A 21,358-nucleotide genomic window follows, 5' to 3' on the forward strand; every position below is an offset into this window, starting at 1 on the left:
CCCGACACTCCTAGAAAGCATTTACACTGTTGGCTCTGCCGACAGAGACCAACTTTATATAGACCACCATCTACTCCTGAGCCTGCTCTCCTACCTGGCCGAGCCTGTCCTGCCTCTAGGCTTTGCACATGCTGTTCCCTCCTCCCCTCACCCCATCTCCACCCCTGCCTGGTGATCCTTCACTCACTCTCAGCAGGGTGAGAACTCCTGCCCCAGCCAGTATTCAGTATAGTATCAATTACACCAAGGATGACAGGTTGGGAGTATTTCTGCATAGGGCCTAGAGCCGCCTGAAGGTGGAAGTCACATCTGACTGATCTCAGGATCCCCTGACCTGGCAGATATGTGCACTTGGGGCCCTTGCTGACCCAGAGGTTACAAACTATTTTTCCCAGGCATGTCTGCTGTTCCAATCAGACAGCCACAGCAGCAGCTCTCAGAGCCCACAGGCTGCAGGGCTCCCTACATCCTGGGCTCTGATTCCAGTCCCACATCTCAGCTACGTGATTACACATCGATAGTGGGAAAAGTTCTGATGGAACACTGCGGGGAGCAGCATACAAACCTCAGCGCGTGATCATAACCAAATAAAGTTAGGTCCCACACAGGCAATAGAGGACAAGAACATCAGGATGTGAAAGCTGTTGACCTGTTGGGGTGGGGGAATTATTTCCTGTCTTTTCTATTGATTTCTCTGAGTGTTTCTGTATAATTATTACACGTGTGGAAGATGGGTAAGTAAACAGACCTTTTCAACTCTGCGTGACGAGCACTGTGACTCTGGTCAGTTGCCGCAGAGTGGGGAGCAAGTCCTCACGCTGGGAGGGCCAGGGAATAGGTGCAGAAGGACGAAGGGGAGAGCACTGGGACAGGCAAGGGGAGATGACGGTTCTCCAGGCAGGAGGAAGCTCGGAGGGCATGGGGTGCCTGGGGACAGGCTTAACACTCATACAGAGAGAAGGCAAGGCCGGAGTGACAGGCAGAGCCCAGATCATGAGGGCCAGCTGCCAGGCTGAGGACGCCAGACTACCCCCGTGGCAAGAGCGGCCCCAGGAGCATCCCACTCAGAGAGGCTCCACCAAGGCTTGTCCCAAATGACTCCACTGCTGTCTGACCCCTTGGCCAGCAGATGAGCCAGGGAAGGGGGAGTCGGCCTGTGGGATCCTCTCCTACCATTAAGGTAGCACCTGGGAGGTTACTAAAGACCCCAGACCATGCAGTTGGACGGCTGCCATGGCTACCCACTTCCCACAAACAAGGAGTGCCAGCCGGCCGCAAGGCGCCTCTGCCAGCCGATCTATTTCCAGCTGCATGTGGTTGGGACGAGGTGGGTGACAGGGAGGAGTGCTGGGGCAGGCGATACACGGGGCTGGCTAATGGCCACTGTAAACAGCCAGGGCCTGTCCTGCTGGTGCTGGGGGAGGAGGGTCACTGCGGCATGTGTCCAGACACAGCCAGGCCCAGCAAACGTCCAGGGTGACCCCAAACGCCACCCAGGGCCGAGCTGCTCCAAAATAAGCAAGACTCTTGGCAGAGGAAGTGCTGTATTGGAGCTCTGGGACACCCTTATTTGTTGATAGTGCCCCTTTTTAGGCACAAGGCTCAGTCCTGGTTTGGGGCATGTGTTTTGGTGGTAGAGTATTTTTAAAGAGCCTTCACAAGACACTTATTTTTTGTTTATTTCTCAGAGTTCTGACCAAGCCCTTGGCACATGGACTGCAAACAAGAAAGATGAAGGAAAGTGTCTGCTCATCTATCCTGTCCTCTGCAGCTGGGTGTTTTTCTTTGCTGTTTATGGACTTGGCATTCTCCATCTGGGACAGAGCAGGACTTCTTCCCCAAGCCACCAAATCCAGACCTATTCAAAGGTGAGGCTGGCACAGGGGGGGTGACAACAGATCAGGGACCACGTCACCACATGAGGCAGCCCAGTCCTGAATGGGGAGGGCAGCCTCATACGGTGAAGTGGTCCCTGACTGACCGTACAACCAAAGGAGAGTGGGAAGGGGGAAGGAAGCGAATGCTCCTGTTGCCCGCCATGTGCCCCCACGCTTTCACACAGACCTCCTTGCTAGAATCCTAGAGCCCCCTCCCAGGAACATCACCATGCCTCCTTCCTGGGGACGAAAAGTGAGAGCAGAGAGCTGGCCCCAAACCACCAGCTAGGAAGGGAGCTGGGAGCCAAAGCCCAATGTGTCTGAATCACATGCCCTGCTCTCCCCTCTTGTAGAACAGAGACCAGAAGGAGCTGGGCATGGAGAGAGGACAACCGAGTCTTGAGCCTCGGCCGGCCGCAGGGGGCTGCAGTCACACAGGCTGTAGGAGACTTCCCCAGCACATCTCCACAGTTTCAAGAGCGCTCACGCTCTGCCTCAGAGGCAGGCTTGTGCACTCACCACTGTCAGATCACACTTCTCCGGAGCAAACCTTCTGCCCTCTTCCCCAGCCACCCGCCCATCCCTTCATCACATAAATGAGCCTGTGCTGGGCCCAGGGACAAAGAGTTAAGCGACTCTGGAGCTCAGGCCTCCAGGAGCTCCGGAGGCAGTAGGGGAGACTCACCCCCAGATGGCCAGTGACAAGCCCGGGAGCTCAGTGCTGAGTCAGAGGGAAGCCCGGGGGCCGTGGGACCAGGAAAAGGGTGTGCAACTCAGGGAGGGCTTTCTGGAGGGGCTGATGCCTGAGCCAAGTGCTGAGGGACAAGTAGGGCTCAGTCAAAGTGAAGAGCATGGGGAAGGGCGATTTGGGCAGAAGGAACAGCAGGTGCAAGGACACACCAGAGCAGGAAAGGGTAGCACATTTAGGGAAAGGAAAGCTCTTCCATGTGCTAGAGATGGAAGTTCTGAGAAACAAGGAGAGAGAGGGAGATGGGGATTGCCTCTGGCAGGGACCAAAGGTACACAGCAAAAAGCCTGGCTACTGCCTCTGAGGTTAGACCATGGCTCCAAGTCACTGAGTCACAAGACACCGGAGGGAAAAGGGCTCTGACATGCCAGGGGGTTCCACACAGTGCTCCTGGCTCCCCAGGGACCTTGCAGGAGAGGAGGCAGGCTCCCTGGAGTGCAGGCTCTCCTGCTAGTCTTGCTTCCCATTTCAGCCAGAGCACAACATGACTGCCTGAAATAAAGGGTTCTGCTGCTACAAACAAAACCCCACAAATCTGAAAACCACTGGTCAAATCCCATCCCTTTATTTCACATGTGATGGGAAAACTGAGGCACAGAGAGGCAGGGAGTTCCCCAAGGTCCCCCAGCAATCCATGGCCCAAAGAGCCTGACTCTTGGCCCACTGCCCTTTCACCCCAGCACCTGCCTGGCCCCTTCTGTAAGAAGCATCCGTAAGATGCGCCCCACTGCTCTGTGCCCCCCGCTCCTGGCCTTGATCCCGAGCTGGCCATGGGCATGAGGCTGTAGAAGTCCATTCCATCCCCGAAGTACACCGAGGTCTTGAATAACCCTCCTCTCGGCCCTGCGCTGCAGGATCTCCCTGGTTCTGCAGCGATTTGGGGAAAAGAAGGAATCCCGTTTATAAAGAGGCACACGGCGTCCAGTGTGTTTCTTTTTCTCAGGCCAAAGAATTTCCATCAGATTAACAGTTGTAAAAAGCTGAGAGGAGAAGTGGGCCTGAATCCGACTGGTCCTTCGACAGCAAATCCCTCCAACCAAGCGTGTTTAGATCACCTGAGTGTGGGCCAAGAGCGGGGACACTTGGCGGCAGGGTGCATAAATAAAGAGAACAGGAAGAAACCTCTTGAGTTTACCTTAAAAAATATTGGTGTTTACGGAGTAAGTATAGGACTGTCCGAAGCTGTTTAGTTTTACATTAAAATGGTCAGCATTTTTTTCCCAGCAAGAAATGCAGTTGAGCTGTTGAAGTATAAAGACAAATAAACAGAGGCAACTCGAGCCTTCATTCGGGGTTCAAGGGAGCAACACATTGTCTCCAGCTGTCCTCCAGGATGAGAGGGGGCGCCTTCAAAAGGTCCGAGGCTATGCGGCCCTTTCATCCTGCCGGGGACCAGCCCAGCCCAGCGCAGGGGAAGCTGCGACCGCTGTGCCACTGAGCAGCTGGGCGTCCACGGTGACTTCCTCCCACATGTGCAGCTGGGCTCCTGGGCCCTGTCAGCGGCTCCCAAGCTCCTCTCCTTCTCCTCTTCTCCCTCCACTTGGCAGCCTATGGTGTCACCTGCACATCCACCTCCTCATCTGACCCTAATGGTCAGAGATGGTGCCTACTTTGTAAAGAACAAAACTGAGGCTGAGAAATGAGGTGACATGTGTCCAAGATCACAAAATGAGTATGTGGCAGAGTTGGGATTGGAAGTCTAGATGCCACCTGACCCTCTGTCAAAGGAGAGTAAAAACCAATGCAAGAGGATGGGAGAGGTTTCTGACCCCAGGAGGGTGGTGAGCAGTGGCTCATTTGCAGGAGTACCATGTGGAATACAAGGAGCAGTCCCCAGCCAAAGAGCTTCACACATGGCCCAGGGCCCAGGTGCGTCCCCAGCATCTTGGCCAGCTCAGAAAATACATCTATTTTCTTTTAAAATTATTCTGACTTTGCACACTAGGAACAAGTGATAATTAGGTAATCCACACCGGCCCTTGTCATGTGCCAGGCACTGTGGCACATGCTTGACAAAGCTTATCTCATTGGTCTCTGCATCATCCCTGTCAAATAAGCACCGCTATTAGCCCCACCCTACAGATGAGAATACAGAGGCCCAGAAAAGTTACTGCTCAAGGTCACACAGTAAGTAAGTGATGGATCTAGGACTCAAAACGAGGCAAGTCGATTCCCTATGCTGCCGGAGGGCTGAGAACATGTCATCCATCTCCTCACTGTGAGCTTCCAGCCCAGGAAGGTGCTGGAAGGCACAGAGCAGGTGCTCATGACATCTTTATGAAACGAATGCATGCTAAGAGCTCTGGCTTTCAATGCCATCTAGAAGCTCCAGACTCTCACATCCCCCCAAATCCCAGGCCTGACTACCTCACCGACTTCTGAACTTGTACACCATCTCCACTTGGATGGCTGTTGATTATCTCAAACCGAACTTGGTCAAACAGACTCTTGAGTCCACCCCTCTTCCCACTCCAAAACTTGTCCTCGCCTGTCTTCCCCACCTCAGCCCCAGCAGCACAGCCACACAGAGACTCCAGGCAACAGCCCAGCAGTCAGCCTTGATCCCTCTTTCCCTTACCTCTTATATCTCACCCACCAGCAATTCCTGTTGGCTCTGTTTTCAAAACAGTGGATTCAGCCACTTCCCAACACCTCACCAATGTCACTCTGGACTGAGCCATGAACACCTCTGGCCCAGACTACCACAGCAGTCTCTGCCTCTTATTCCCTGTAACACATTCTCTACCTAGCAGCCAGAAAGCAGATCCCTTTTAATTGAAATGTCAATCAGACTACATCAATTCCTGGTTAAAATGTCCCATAGCTTCCCAGCTAATTTCGAATAGAATCACAATTCCCTTCTCCAGTCTATGAGGCCCCACGTGACCCAGCTCTGCCTTCCTCCTGTCTCATCTCTAGTCCCTCACTCCTCATCTTCTAGCTACACTGACCTCTTCCCAAACTCACCCAGCTTCTCCCCATCTCAGGCCACTGTACTTGTCCTCCCGCTTCTGCCTGGAGGGAAGACCTCCCCTAGATCTTTAGATGGCAGCTTCCTCCTCCTGGCGCCCCCTTCCCTTGAATGTGGGTGGACCTTTGTAACTGCCTTGACAGGCAGAGTTTGGGGGAAGTGACTCCTGAGGCGAGTCTATAAAACTTCCATGCATTTGCGTCTTGTTCTCTTGGAACCCAGCTACCATGCTGTGAGGAAGTCCCCACCAGCCCAGTGGAAAGACCACATGGAGAGGCCGCCCATAAGTGTTCTGGCCGACAGCCAACATCAACCACTAGACATCAGCAAAGAAGCCTCCAGATGATTCCAGCCCTCACCATCAAGTCATCCCCAGCTTTCACGTCTTCCTAGCTAAGGCCCTAGATACTGTGGAGCAGAGATGAGCTGTCCCTGTTGTGTCCTGTCTGAATTCTTGACCTGCAGAATCCACAAGCAGAATAAAATGGTGTCTTATGCCACTAAGAGTGGGGTAGGTGGTTTTGATGCAGCAATAGTAACTGGAACCCCCCCTCATCCAACACCACCACTCTTCCCCCATCACGTTCTATCGCATTATTTTGTTTTATGTTTTTCACTGGGATAGACCTGACTGGACCTGCCTGACTGAGTCGCATGTTTACTGGTGTCTTGTCCTCCCCCTGACTATATAAGTTCCAAGTGAGGGGACTTTGTTGCTTTGATCCACCACTCACTGTGTCTTTAGCACTTAAACCAGAGTCTGGCACACAGGAGGTGCTCAGAACAATTTTTTGGAATAACAAATGGATGACTACCAGGTGGAAGGGTTTAGTGTCACTGCTAACACAGCACTTTCTACCTGTCATTCAGGCATGAGCATTTCTGCCTTTCTCATGGACCTGGGGGTCCTGTGACAGGCACCCCATCTAATTTGCCTTGGTTTCTGCCATGTGCCCAGCACGGAGGTTTGCTGAGATTGAGGGCCCAGCTTCCAAGACACTTTTAGAAATTCGTTTATTCATTCATTCTACAAATATTTATTATACGCCTATGATATGCCAGACACTGCACTAGATTCCAAGGCGGAAGATGGAGAGATAAACAAGACAGCTTCTGCTCTTGGGGGAAGAAGAGAGGATCCCAGCACAGAGCTGCAGCAGAGGTATGTATTCCGCAGTCACAGAAGACTTCGGAGCTGGGAGATGCGGGCTGGGTCTTGAATGACGAGCAGGACCTCACCAGGTCCCCGCAGGGGCAGCGGTCACAAAGGAGCAGCTGTAAACAGCAGGAATGTGTAGAAGGACTCTCAGGGTTTAAGGAAGGCTGGGCCAGAGGGCACAGGTGGGCAAGGATGAGAGGTGGGGAGGGGCAGCCGGCAGGGCCCCAGCCTGAGGGGACTTGTGAGCCAGTGGGCAGATGAAGAGGGTGCTACTGTGAAAGCAATGGGAGCCACCAGAGAGGGTTCTGGAAGAACAGGGCTTTATGTGGTCACACGGGGTAAGACCATGTCAAGAGGAAGCTCAAGGGCTTCTACACAGCTCCTGCACAAACGGTAAGCTCCTGCCTTGGCCTGGGGAGGCAGCATAAGCAGTGGGGAAGAGGTCCCCATAAGGTGAACTCTCTGGAGAAAGGGGTGCCCCCTCGCCCTTTAGGATGCCACCCACCAGCCTGGCTTGGCAGATGCCAGCACTTCTCAGTGACTCCCAAACTCTCAGCCCTTCCCTGAACCCACTCATCCTCCCAGAGCTGGCACTGTTCCAGGTGGCATGGACCAGGGGCTGGGCAATGCTTACAGGCTTGAACTGGCAAATGCAGAAACCTGGGCTCTGGCCCCAGCTCCTTCACTTACTGGCTCTGTGACCTTATGTAGGTCACTCCCCCTCTCTAAGCCTTGGTTTCCACATTTGTAAAGAGGGGACACTAATGGCTTCTGCCCATGGATGCTGTGAGGACTAAATGAGAGAAGGTGAGCATAACATCGTGGACAACTCTGGGAGCATGGCCGAGACTCAACCTAAGTTCCCTCATCTCCCCTAAGTGGAACTGTCTACCTAGCACAGGCCAGGTGTATGGTAGGTGCTCAGTAAGTGTTAATGGGAACGTAGTGATCTGGCTAATAAAACAACTTTTCTGCTGGACCTGGCTACAGATGACTTCTCTTCATCAGGTATGAAAAGTGCTGAGAAGCAAGTCCAAAACTCAAATTGTGCGCAACTTGAGAAACATATTTTTCAGTGAGTCAAGATAACGATTGGGGTCGAAGAAAACATCTGGCTAAGTGAACTAATGGCTTTAGAGAAAAAGGAGCCTTACTTTGTGGAGACGGGAAAAAGTTGTCTACTGCTGGTTTTAATTTAAGATGAAAAAAATCTTATTCTATTAGCCTAAATATTGCTCTTATGTCCAATTGCATGGAGTTTGGAATAATATTTTTCAAACAGAACTACTGCTATTTCAAGTAATTACAATGCTAAAAGCAGTCATTTGGAGTTGAGCAAGGATCTCATCATGGTTTCAATTCCCTCTAGTGTCATTTTCTGTTATATTTGAGGAATTCCTCAATAAAGATGTCAAACAGAGAAAGGATTTGCTCCCTGGAGGACAGATTTGGCCACCCTCCAGGACACAGTCCCAGGCAAGCCATCTCCACAAGAAAATAACCTCATTTGCTCAAAAGAAAAGGTTCAACTGCGAAAACTCAGGCAAGAAAATGACTCTTAAGCCATCAGCCTCATTTCTCCTAATTAAGTCAGAATGCCTTTCAAACTGTGCTGATGAGGATTTATTCCAGCCATCATCCCTGAGGAATTCAGTGGTGGCTGAGAGAGGAATGTAACAACTGGACAAGACTCTTGACCCGACTTCTGGAGACCAAACAACAAGAGAGGCAAAGGGGCCTAGCTGTCCCCGATGGGTGATGGGTTGTGGGGTGGGGCTCAGAGTGACTGTCCAGAGACGGTCGGGACTGCACAAGGCAGCGAGGACAACAACTCAGTCAGCTTCTCACAGCCACCAAACAGCCACTGGGAGCAGGCCCTGTGCTGGAAGCTTCATCAGCAGCATGAACACAATTCCTAATAATACCCAGCAGGTAGTTACAGGACCAAAGCCAACTGGCTGAGAGCAATGGGGAGGGGTGGGGATTGTGGCAAACAGGAGAGTGGGCACTCCCTCCAAAGGGGGCAGCTGCAGCGCAGCCCCTGCCAGCTGCTATAGGCATCATACTGAGACAAGGGCAAGAGGTGCCCCTGCTCTCAGTCCCATACTTTGGAGGTCCTTGCTCTGCCTCTCCTGGGGCTGCAGCCCTCTCCATGGAGTAAGGAGTCCACAGGAGATCATGTGTACCTAGAACAAATACCCACCCTTCTAGACCACATTCTGGGTATTTGAGACCCTAAAATTCCCTGTCCAAGAGGCCCCAAGCCTATCTGTTCTCAGAGGGACAGATGACAGGATCAAGCAGGAGCAACAGGGAAGGTGGGTAGGGGGCCAATGGCCAGAGGCTGAACATTCAGGTTAGGGTGTCCTCAGGCTCCCTGTGGTGTAGGATGGGGCCAAGGATAAGAAGGAGGGGGCAGGGAGCAGGCATTGCTCATACTACCACTTTCTGGCACAAAACTCCACGGAGTCTCAGAATTCTACATTCCAGTCTAGCCTTCCAGGTCACTAGGAGTGAACATTTGTCAAAGTAGAATAGATTGAATATATTTCAGTTTTGAGGCTTTGTAATGGCTTTTACATATTTGCAGTAGAATATGGGCCTCCATTTGCACTCCTGCCCAAGTCCCACAAATGTCAGGGGCCAGGTAGGTGACTATGGCTAGGCAGGAACAATGCTGGAAATACTGATTTTTATGTGATGCTCTTTGATTTCTAAAAGTTGACAAATAAGTCAAGCATCATCATCAACACTGTGGGGACAAACCAAACATGTCAGCAGGCTGGCTGAGGACCATGGGCTGCCAGCCTGAAGCCTCTGCAGCAATACGACGGCAACATCGAGCACCCGAGAAGAACTTCACATCAGCACGTACAGCCCTCCATATCCGCTTTCCGATTTCATCATCACAGTGACCCTCTGAGACAGTGACCCATTCATGACAGTTAGGGGAACTGAAGCTTGGAGGGTTTGAGCAACTGGTTCCAAACCACAGAACTCATAAGTGGTGGTGGCAGAATCTGTGGCTACATCTTCCAACTCCAAACCCAGCTTCTCCTGCAGCACTGTGTGGTTCGCCAGCAGTTATCAAGTCTCCAGGGTCCTGACACCGTGCTGGGCACTTACACTCTTCCAGCACTTGATGGATGAGGACTCGAGGCGGAGAGGTCACGTGGTCATTCTAGGTTGGAGCCGGCTGGAACCAAGGTCTGACTTCTCTAGAGCCGGAGTTTTGTCTTGGGAAGGAAAAAATCCAAACAAAAAGAAGTCTGTTGGGAAAAGTCTGCCCTCAGCTAAAAGCAGAGGAGCAACAGAGACAGCCTTTTCTTGGTGACCATATGTGCGAGTTTGAGCTGTATGAAGCTGCAATCTGTGCGGAGGTGGGGGTGGGGGAACTCTTACCCAGTACTTTAAATTAATCAGTGTAAAAAGAATCCATTGTGAAAATAATTGCATTGAGACAAAGACCTCCAGAGATGCCACCACCAGTCTGGTGGCACGGGTGTACCTGCCACAGCAAGAACAAGGGTGTTCACAAGCAGGTGGTTCTGCACAGGTGGGAGCAGTGTGACTACAAGGGGAGCCCCGCGTGTCAGACATGGCCCAAGGAGGGTGGCAGCAGGCTCTGGCCCCCAAGAAGTCTCAGAGGTATCAAACTAGCCACCTCAATGCATCTCGTCTGAAAGCCGATGACCACCTCCATGCCCATTACATTCTGAGCGCTCAGTGTCAGGCACTCTGCCAGATGCTCTACAGCCATGATCTCGTGAACCCGCCAAGACAGAGACTGTGAATTCTGTTTCAAAGGTGGGGAAACTGAGGTATAGGGGTGAAGGAGCCAAAGGTTACAGCTGATAACAGGCAGAGCCAGGATTTGAGCCCAGACTAGCAGTTCCCAAGGTCTGGCCTCTTCACCACTGGGTGATACCGTCCGTTGTCCCATAGGGACCGTCAGCTCTGCCTTTAGGGACTAATCAATTACTGAAATGTACTCTCTCTGTCATCTGAAAAAGGGGTAAACAACCGATGGAGCTAAGCGCTGACGCTTTGGGAGGATTCAATGAGATGACACTTGAAGGAGACTTCACTTGGCGTCTGGCATAATCACTGCGCAGCCCCACGTCTTTACAATCTAATCAAAGGCTCTGCCCGCCTCCGCAGCCCACCTCCTGCCGTTCCTCCCCGCCCCTGAGCCCGGCCTCAAGGAGCTCCCTACACAGGCTGTGCCCTCACCCCAGCAAACTGCTCCCCAACCTCTGAAGATGCCATTCGATGCTGCCTCCTCACCCCATGCAGGGGTAACTCTTCACAGGCCCCTCTGGGCTTCAACAGCATGCCATCCAGACTTCCGTTTCAGCACTTATTTTTGGTGTAATTACATGTTCACAGATCTGTTTCCTATAACAAGCTCATCTGAGATCCCATATGCATTAAACAAAAACGGGCAGGGAGGGGCGGGCCCCGTGGCCGAGCGGTTAAGTTCGCGTGCTCCGCTTCAGGGGCCCGGGGTTCCACCAGCTCTGGTCCTGGGCACAGACACGGCACCACTCGTCAGCCGATGCTGAGCGGGTGACCCACATAGCATAACCAGAAGGACCTACAGCTAGAATATACAACTATGTACTGGGGGGGCTTTGGGGAGAAGAACAAGAAGAAGGTAAAAAAAAAAAAAGATTGGTAACAGATGTTAGCTAAGGTGCCAATCTTAAAAAAACAAAACAAAAAAACAGGCAGGGAAATCTAAGGCTAACACACCACAAAGAGGAAAGGTTTCAAGTACTTGGAATGTGAAGCATCCTGTGCCATGTACCAACACACCAGCTGGCACGGTGGAAGGTGTGCTGAGCCCCTTCAGAAAGCACTGCCTCAAAAGCCATAAACAATCCCAATGATCCTCTGACCCAGTAGTTCCACTTCTGGGAAGAATTGTGAAGAAGACAATTGGGAAAACAAGAAAAAGAAAGTTTTGTGCCCAGAATCACCTCTGGATTCTGATGCAAAAAACAAACAAACAAGACAAGCAAACAATCTAAATGCCCAAGCACAAAAGGGTGGCTGAGCCACCTAGAGCAAAACCAATGCCTGTTTGTTGACTATTTACATCTACTAAGTGCCTGTCACTTCATGGTGTCATCTTGTCCTCACACACAAGCTGGGGAAGTGGGAGGCACAATTATCCCTGTGTTACAGTGGGGAAGATGGAGCTCAGAGGTCAGGACGATATAGCAGCTACTAGCATTGAGAGCCCGCGCCAGGTGCAGTTCTCAGCCGTCTGGACATTATCTCAGTTACTGCTCACAGCAGCCTGGGAGGGAGCTGCCCTTCACACCCTCCCTTTACCAACAAGCGACTGAGGCCCAAGGCCGGAGGCCGGAGGCTCAGAGATGTTAATAACGCATCCATCCATGGCCACTCTCCTGCCAAGTCCATGGTCTTAGCCCCTAGGCTCCAGGCGGCGTGCCCGAGGTCACTCGGCAGCTGTTAGCAGAAGCAGGCTTGGGGGCCAGGCACAGCTGCCTTGAGACCATGTGCTTTCTACCCTGAGGTCTTCCTCCCGCCACAGACTGCAGACTGCAAACAACCCGTTTCCCACTGTTTCAGGTTAACCTGCGTCCCCTACAAGGTCCTTAATTCCTAACCCCCAGGACCTGCGAATGTAACCTTTTTTGGAGATGGGGTATTTGCAGAGGATCAAGTTAAGATGACGTCAGTAGGGTGAGTGCTAATATAAAGACACATGACTGTGTCCTTATAAAAGGGGGGATTCTGACATACAGACAGACATGCACAGAGCAAGGACAACGTGCAACCACAGCGAGAAGGTGATCTCAAGCAGAGGACGCCTGAGGTGTGGGACACCTTCTCCCTCGAAGCCCTCAGAAGGAGCCAACCCTGCCGACACCTCATTTTGGACTTCTCATCTCCAGACTGTGAGAGAATAATTTCTGCTGTTTAAGCCCCCAGTCTGTTACTTTGTTACAGCAACCCTGGGTTATTGGTCACTTATCAGACCATGAGGCAACTAGGAAGATGGCAGTAACAGGGGGCAGGAAAGAGCGCCTGAGGTGCACGTGGTGGTAAAGGGAAAATCAAGGGCCAACACCACGCTGACTGCCTGACACTACAGTGAACTCACAGCTGGATGCAGAGAGAAGCCTGAAAGGAAACACACCAGCATAACTAAGATGCCGTCCAACTGGCTCTCCCTGCTCTTCGACATTTTCCCAATTTTATCCAGCAAGCTTGCATTACTTTTATAAATTTTATAAAACTGGTTTAAAAACATATTTTTGAACCATGAGAATCTGGAGGTATATAAGAATCCTTGTTATGGGCTGAACTGTGTTCCCCCAAATTCACATGCTGAAGCTCTAACCCCTAGCACTCCAGAATGTGACTGCATTCAAGACAGGGCCTTTAAAGAGGGAACGAAGTTAAAAATGGGTTGTTAGGATGGGCCCTACTCCAATATGACTGGTGTCCTCGTAAGAGAGGAGATACGACACAGAGAAAAAGAGACCTTAGATACGGGCACGCACAGAGAGAGGCTCATGTGAACATACTCAAGAAGGTGGCCACCTGCAAGCCAAGGAGAGAAGCCTCAGAAAAAACCAAACCCACCTACACCTTGCCCTAGACTTCTAGCCTCCAGAAGCACGGGAAAATAAATTCCTGTTGTTTAAGTCCCCCAACCTGCACTATTTTGTTATGGCAGCCCTAGCAAACTCACACAAGGAACCAAAGGCGGGCAGGCGCTCCCACACCCCCAACACCGCACGCTGGAGCTGTGAAACCAGCAGAGTGTGCCCAGCGGGCAGAGCACGGTGACCTCACTCACCTAAGCAGTTGTGTCCATCGTGTGCCAACATGAAGCCATCAAAGCAGGTGCACCTGTAGTTCCCCGGGATATTGATGCATTCGTGGACACAGCCCCCGTTGTAGTAGTCATTCTCACACTCGTCGATGTCTGCAAAACGAGGGGCACGAGAGGTGTCAGAGGAAGTGCCTGGGGGTCCCCTCTCCCCTCACCACTGAAGCCACCAGGACCTGTGTGGTAAGGGGATGACTCAACAGGTATTCACTAAAGTCCTTGATGGGGGCTGGGGACCCAAAGATCTCAGGGATGAAGATCCTGGTTCTGCAGCAAGGCTGGCCACCACCTTGCAGGGCAGGGCCGGGTGCCTTCCAGCGCCACCACAGTGAAGCAGGCATGATTCACACCCAGCTCTGCCTCCCTCGAGAGCTTCTCAACAACAGCAGCACGTGGGGACCCTGTCTAAAATCCCCCAAAACTGGCTCTCTTCAGCCTCTTGGAAAGCCTCCCAGAGACAGGGGGCTCACTGTGAAGCAGGAAGGCTCAAATAAAATGAACTTTGCATATCCTAAAAAGCGTAACCTCTGGATCGAGGGAAAAGTCCACACACTTCTCCCAAACAGTTTCCTTCCACGTCAGCGTCTGAAGCCTGAATTTCTACTGCTCCAGCGGCCTTGTTATAACAAAGGCTTCTGTCTCATAAACAATGGCCAACAGCCTTTGTAAAGGTCACGCTTTTGCTGTTTTAAGTCTTTTTCAACATTTCCCATCAGGGGTCAAAGGGCTATCAGTCCTGGAGTTCCAGAGAGATTTGGGAGACCTCGGGGAATAATAGGGACAGCTTAGTTAAGATTCAAGAGCTGCTTCTATACCCGAGTCCCGCTGGGGACAGAACGCTGCATGCCATGATGTCTTCAAGCCCCACGCTAACCCAGCCACGAAGGCACTGTCGTCGCTACTCCCATTTTACAAGGTACCGAAGAAGCCGAGGCACAGAGCGGCCGAAACCTCGCCAAGGGTCACACCCGGAGGATGCGGCACAGGCGGGATTCGAACCAGGGCAGCCCAGCTTGGGAGCCCAAGGGGGCCTAACCCTGGGCGTGGTCCGGGAGAGGAGAGCAGGGGGCGGCTCTGGCTCCGGGAGACCCGTCAGCATAGCCTGAGGGCGCTGCCTCAACCCACACCCAGGCCGACCTCCACCAGCTCCGCAGAGAATCAGGAAAGAGGTACTAGGAAGTCCCCCCAACAGCGAAAGCGGAAGTGCTGCCCTCACTGGAACCGGAAGTACCCGGGTTAAGCAGAACCGGAAGTGCCTCACAAGAGGGTTCCGCGGGAAACAGCAATCCGTCCCCTACCTGGTTGAAGAGGGATTTTTGAGGCCAGGTTCCAGCTATGAAAGCCGGGATGGGGTCAACCAGAAGAAGAGCGGGGGCCAAAGGCAAGCCTGGCTGCTCCCTGAAATGCCTGGGGAGCTGGCACAGGGAGAGACCCAGCTCCATGCTCTCTCCATGCTTGTCCGGAGGGCAGAGCTACACACACAAGTGGAAAACCATGGGGGCCCATTAAGGGTCACAGGTAGGAATATCCATCTGGAAGACAGAGCCTGTCTCAAAAGGTAATACGCTCCTTGACACCGGAGGTGACCAAGCACTGTCGGGACACCTGACTGCCAGGGACGCTGCCAGCAGAGGGATAACTTCAGTGAAAACAGCAGCAGGAAAGCACCAGAATACAGAGCCTGGCCTGTGTAGCCTACTCCTGGTGCCTACCCACCCCGCCACTATGAGGGAAAAACGAAGTAGCCAGGCTCTCCAAAGGTGCAAGAGAGGGAAGCTACGCCTCACCTGCTGCAGTAGCCATCGGCATCCGCTGGGAAGCGGACACAATTCTGCAAGTTATTTGAGTTGTTTCCAATCATTATATTTAATGCACTTAGAAATTTTAAATGACATTAGAAGAGGATATAAGATTTTATGTTTGAAAGGGCGCATGGTTTATAAAGACTGAGATATTGATTATTTCCCAATCTCCACAGCCCTGATCTTTTGCCAGAGTCCCAGATACATCAATCCAACCACCTCTCCCCCTGGACCTTCCATAAACACTCCAGAGGCAACACGGCCCAACTTTAACTCATTAACCTGCACTTCCTGGGGTTCCCCATCCCAGTGAGGACTATTACCCTTCCACCTCTCCACGGACATCAAATCAGCTACAAAAGCGTAGTTTTCTACACGCTTATACAGTTATAGTGTGCCCACTGGTCAGCTATTTCCACTACCTTCAGCATGAGCATCATTTCTCATCTGATCTGAACCAGCAGTTCCCAACCTGTTCTTCCCTCCTTTCCTTCATTCAAGCAGGTGACTCAGGAGAAGGTCTCAGCGTGGGCATATGACTTAGGTTGCCCAGTCAGACTGAGGAGAAGGACTTCTATTCCATGCTTGGGTAAAAGAATTCTCTCTCTCTCAAGTTGTATCTCAGATGGAAGTATGCAGGAATCTACTCCTGAAGCATACACCAGCCCACTTAATTTCACAGCAACGCTATGGAGCAGGTATTTTAATTCCATTTTACGGTTGGGCAAACTAAAGTGCACAGAGGTGAGGTAATTGCTCAAGGTCACATAGTAAGTGGTAGGGCAAGGATGAGAACAAAGGTTCTACAAAGCCCATGTCTTTTCTAATAAGTTAGAATGCCCATGGCATGCTGGGCATTGGCAAAGTACTTTATTTATGTTATTTCACCCTTAGCCCTCGGCATGTTTAGGCTGTGTACGGAGAAAGTGTTATCCAATCATCCAAACACCCATTCACACATTCATCCTTCCTCTTGCTCCACATCCATCCACATCCACACACACGTACACACTCACAGCCATGCCTATCCATCTACCCAAATAGCCAGTCAGCCATGCATCCATTCATCCACTCACCTAGCCACTTTTTATCCATCCGTCTAGTCACTTCATAAGCCATCCATTCAAATACTCACTCAACCATTCTTCCACTTGTCTATTATGCTAAAATCTATCCATCTAAATATCCAGTCAGCTGACCATCCTTCCATTCATCCAGTCACCTATTCACCCATCCATTTATCCAGCCAAACATCCACCCATACATCCAAACATGCATCCATCCATCTAAATATTCACCCAGACACCCATCCTTCCATTCCTCTAAACATCTGTTCATCTAAATATTCATCCATCCAAACATCCATTCACTCATTCATTCATCCAAATGCCTAACCACTCATCCATCTATTCATTGATCCAAACACACACCCACCTATCCAAACTCACACAAACACACACACACACACATCCAAACACCTACCCACTCATCCATCTATCCAGCCATTCATCCATCCTTCCGTCTCAACTTCTATTCATCTACCCAACAATTCCATCAACCATTATCCATCCAGATAGCTTAAAAAATACATACAACACGATTTTCAAAAAGAATAAGATGTTAAGATGAAGAATGAGGGTTGAAGAATAAGAGAAAGCTGGTGAACAACGTATGCAGAAATACATTTGGTAATCCCAGCACAATTACAAAACGTAGCCCACAAATATGGCTCTGAGCTTCCTAGATGCCAAAGCAATAAAGGAAACACAATCAGTTACAGAGTCACTGCATCCTTAACATTCAGTTAAACCAGCTGTTTAAATGGCAGTAAGGTCTGAGGAAAATGTCACTTCTGATTAGGATAATCATATGCCCCAATTTGCCTGGCTTAGTTCCAGTTTATGCCTGTTGTCTGGGTGTAATTAATAACAGCAACCTTTTCATTATCAGAATGGTAAACTGTTTACCATACATGTAAGACATTAGGAAGAGATCACCGAATTGTCAACAAAACAACTCTAGCCTTTTCCTTCCTTTGACTCCCTACAGCGTAGGCAGGTGCCAGTGGGCTAAAGAGTACAGGAATGTTTGCTGCTCGCATCTCTTCCCCTAATCCATCCCCAAAGATTTCCCCGAGATCTGAGCATCTCTTAGAACAACCAGGTCCTCTCCAATCCCCAGGCCTTCAGTGCTCCCACAGGCTTCGGAGGCCAACCTGCTTTTTACCTGCCAGCATTCTGGATGGAGAAAGTCTGCATAAACCAGACCTCCCCGGATTCTGTGTCTTGCCTTGCATTTTTGTTTTTTAAAATCATGTGAACCTCTTCCTTTAATACATAAGAGATAAACACACCAATAAATCTACTAAAAAAAAAATCTCTGCTAAAGCAAGTAGATTTATTATTGTAAGAAACATATCCAAGAGCCACCAGCCCTGGAGGAGGTCCCACAGGCCTCCAAGACACCCATCAGGCTCGGACCACTTTTTAAGGACTGTTAAAGCCAGAGAAGGAAGAACAGGCCAGCGGCGTGGGGAGAGGGTGAAGGAAGAGGGAGGCAGAGCCAAGCCCCCTGGATGTTTATTCTTAAAAAACTGCTGTGAGTTGAATTGTGTGCCCCTAAAAGATGCAGTGATGTCCTAACCCTCAGTACCTATGAACGCGACCTGATTTGGAAGTAAGATCTTTGCATGAGAGGTGAAAACACAGATGCACAGGGAAGATGCCATGTGACCACAGACGCAGAGATCGGAGCCATGAAGCTGTGCTCGTGAAGCAGCGGTGGCTGCTGCTCCCATTTTACTGATGCGGAGGCTGAGGTACAGCATGGCTGAGGACCCTGTCTCCAGCCCCCAGCCAGGGGCTGTGCTCAAATGCAGGCTCTATTCCTGCTGGAGCCACATCCCTGGGGGGCATGAGGTGAATACTTTTTAAAAGGGCTTCATCCTCCAAAAAGTTATTAAGGAGAAAGGAGGGGAGGAGATGTCACATGCATCATTACTTTTACTTCCAAGGTCTGTACCTACCCTTGAGTTGGAGGGGTGGTGACAGGGATGGTTCACACAAGTAGAGAAAGTGGGCAGGACAACAGACTGACCCAGTTGTCGAGGATGAGAAGTTCAACAGCTCGACCTAGACACCCCTGCTTCTTCTCCAGCTTGGATTTTTTATTTTTAATAAAAACTCAATTCTCAACAGAAGACAGCTCCCAACACCCATTAGAGCAGAGAAAAACAGCACGGGGAGCTGCTCATTATAAGATTTTTAAAAGGTCACCCAGTTCCACTTTTCCTACATTAAAACGTCAGCACGCACGCATGATCCCACAGCTGTGGTCCTGTGCCAGCAACACTGGTTTGGAACCCGAGTGAGACGAGTTTGGGTTTTTTTCGCTTAATTCAAAATTGATTCTTGCTGCCCCATAAAATACATATTTATTCTGCGGTGTCTGGATTCTACGAGATTCTATGGCAATGAGTCAGAGCTCCTTCTCCTTTTATTTCAATACTATTTTAGGGCATTTTCCTAAAAATTAGCACTGACTGTAAAGGTCGTCAACATGAGGATTCTTAAAGCACGCCGCTCTCCACTCTCAGAGGTCACTACTGAAAATATCTTCTGGATTCCCCTTGAAATTGGCATTTTTCTCGACATTCCTCGCAGACAGTGGAGACCAAATGCTCTAACAAAGACCCCTTCCCTGGTGGGCGCGAGCACGTCCTCCCCTTTGTCTGGGGGCTTTAGGAAAAGCCATGCACTCCTTAGATCAGGCCACCGTCCTGGGAGAGATGTATGGCTTAGGAAGTTGAGTCCTTATTGGTGAATAAATCTTAATCCGGTTTGTTGCCTAATTACATTTGCGGGAAGGTAGTTTCTCGGGGCTGCCTAGCAGGAAGGATTAAGTCCCCTGTCTCCGGTGGCAGAGGGTTAAGCTCTGGGTTTGTAATGACTGAGTAATGAGACCCGCTCTCCGCGGACCCCTGGCATCCATCGATCAGGTTTCCCTGCTGCTGAGACAATGCCAGAAGTGGGCCCAGCAGTTAATTATGGGAAAGGTCAAAGGTCACACAAAACCAACACAAATCTATATACTTTTTCATTCCCAACTGCACACAATGACCATGGCTCAGCCAGAGGGTGGGAAGGTCCTCCCCAGGCCCAACCCATGATCCGAGATAACCATGGAGCGTGAGCTGCTTGCTGACCTCTCCCCGTGGCCCTCGCGGCTTTAGGCCTCCGCACTTCTGCTCTTGCTGTTCCCTCTGCCTGGAGCTCCTTCCCCTTCACGGACAGTATGCACTGCTGCAGCCTGAGCCCCAGCATCACCACCTGCCTGAAGCTTTTGCTGAAGCCCTGGCAGACATGACTCCCCCGCCCTCTGGGCCCCCTGACCCCCTGAACAGACACTGTCATTACTCTCACATGCTATATAAGTCCTTTGAGGCTGTAAATTCCATGGGGCAAGAACTGTGTTCTGTTCAGCATAAGCCTCAGAAGCAGGGGAGTGTGTTCAATAAAAGTCTGCTCAACGTTGAACGAAGAACTCCTCATCTCGATGGTAGCCTCTGTTGACTGGGCCCTACAATGTGTAGGGCAGTATGCAGGGCCTTCACGTTCCACACTGAGAAGGGGGCACCCACATCTTTATTTTACAGCAAGGGAAACCGAGGCTCAGAGATGTTACCTGCCTTGCCCAAGATCACACAGCTAACACAAATGGAGCCAGGAAGTGAGCCAGGCCACCTGACTTCAGAGTTAATGATGTCTCAGCCACAAAGGAGCACATATTGTAGGATTCCATGTATATGAAATCTCCAGAAAAGTCAAATCCATTGAGACAGAAAGTAGGATGGTGATTTTCTTGAGCTGGGTGGGTGGGGTGGAGAGTGATGGCTAAGGGGTGCAGGTTATGGGGTGCATTATGGGGTAATGGAAAGGTTCTAAAATTGATTGTGGTGATGGAGGCACAACTCTGTAAATACACTAAAAGGCATTGAATTGTATACTTCAAGTGGGTGAATTGTATGGTATGTGAATTATATCTCAATAAAGCTGTTTAAAATGTTTAAAGTTACTGCTGTCGGCGATCTCATCCGCTTGCTGCCTGGGGCTCTGGGCTCTGCCTGGTTGCAAGGAAACCCCAAGGATGCTCCCTCTGAACTGACCTCCAAGGCCACCTGCCCAGTGAGGGCTCCTGGTGTCTCCAAAGCACTAGGCAGGACTTGCTTCCAAACCCAAAGGACCAGTTTTCTGTTTTTCTCCCCCCAAAACACCTGAACCCTTTGCTGGGGGCTGTTCCCAGGCTCCAACATCAGGCCCGTTGGACACCAAAGCAACTTGGTCAGGGGAAAGCTGACCAGTTGGAGTGCTCCAGACGGAAGGGAGGAGGGGCCCCAGGGGCCTGCCAGCCCAGTGTCGAGGCCCCCGCCACCCCCACCAATTACAGGCATGGTTGTGCTCCTGTCCTCTTAGTGAAAGGCAGGGGAGAAGCCCCAGACCCCCAAGCTGCAGGCTCCGAGGGGCTGCTCCACAGCCCAGCCACCTGTGGACTCAGCAGGGGCATAACCAGAAACACTGAGTTACTGAAAGCTGGAGCCGCCACGTGGAGTGGGTGAGCGGGATCCAAGGGCTCGTCCGAGGCCCCCTGGGCTTTCTAAAGGGCTAACTGAGCCAAAGAGGGAACTGAGGAGCTAATCTCAGCAAGTCACAGGCTGACAGTACCTTGAACCCAAGATCCCAGCTCAGGCTTCTTCCCCCAGCTTCACAGGCCACCTCTTGGGCTTTGACCGCGCCAGGGTCTGAGCTGGTCTGGTGCAGCTTGAGTTCCTTCTCTTTCTGTCCACATCCCGGTGGAGTTTCTCTCCAACAGTAATGACAACAGCAGAAGCGGCAACTCCCCACCAGGCCCCGTCTAATGGCAGGTGGTTTAAC

General features: G+C 51.0%; 1 protein-coding gene and 1 long non-coding RNA gene across 8 annotated transcripts in view; one reads left to right on the top strand and one right to left on the bottom strand.

Moving 5' to 3' along the window:
- Positions 1–21,358, bottom strand: part of SCUBE1 (signal peptide, CUB domain and EGF like domain containing 1) — a 135,616-nt gene that overhangs the window by 100,655 nt on the left and 13,603 nt on the right. For 6 of the 7 annotated variants that reach the window (XM_070600644.1, XM_070600642.1, XM_070600643.1 and 3 more), the window contains exon 3: positions 13,594–13,722. In XM_070600644.1, coding sequence (XP_070456745.1) covers positions 13,594–13,722 — 129 coding nt within the window. Of the gene's footprint in view, positions 1–13,593; positions 13,723–14,662; positions 14,812–21,358 lie in introns of those variants that run through there. The other variant, XM_070600647.1, reaches the window with a different exon arrangement.
- On the top strand, positions 1,534–11,427 carry LOC139080372 (uncharacterized). The gene is made up of 3 exons (XR_011534844.1): positions 1,534–1,868; positions 5,819–6,758; positions 9,477–11,427. It is a non-coding gene; the product is annotated as an uncharacterized lncRNA (long non-coding RNA).

Source organism: Equus przewalskii, chromosome 29, assembly GCF_037783145.1.
Source record: "Equus przewalskii isolate Varuska chromosome 29, EquPr2, whole genome shotgun sequence".
Classification (NCBI taxonomy): Eukaryota; Metazoa; Chordata; class Mammalia; order Perissodactyla; family Equidae; genus Equus; species Equus przewalskii.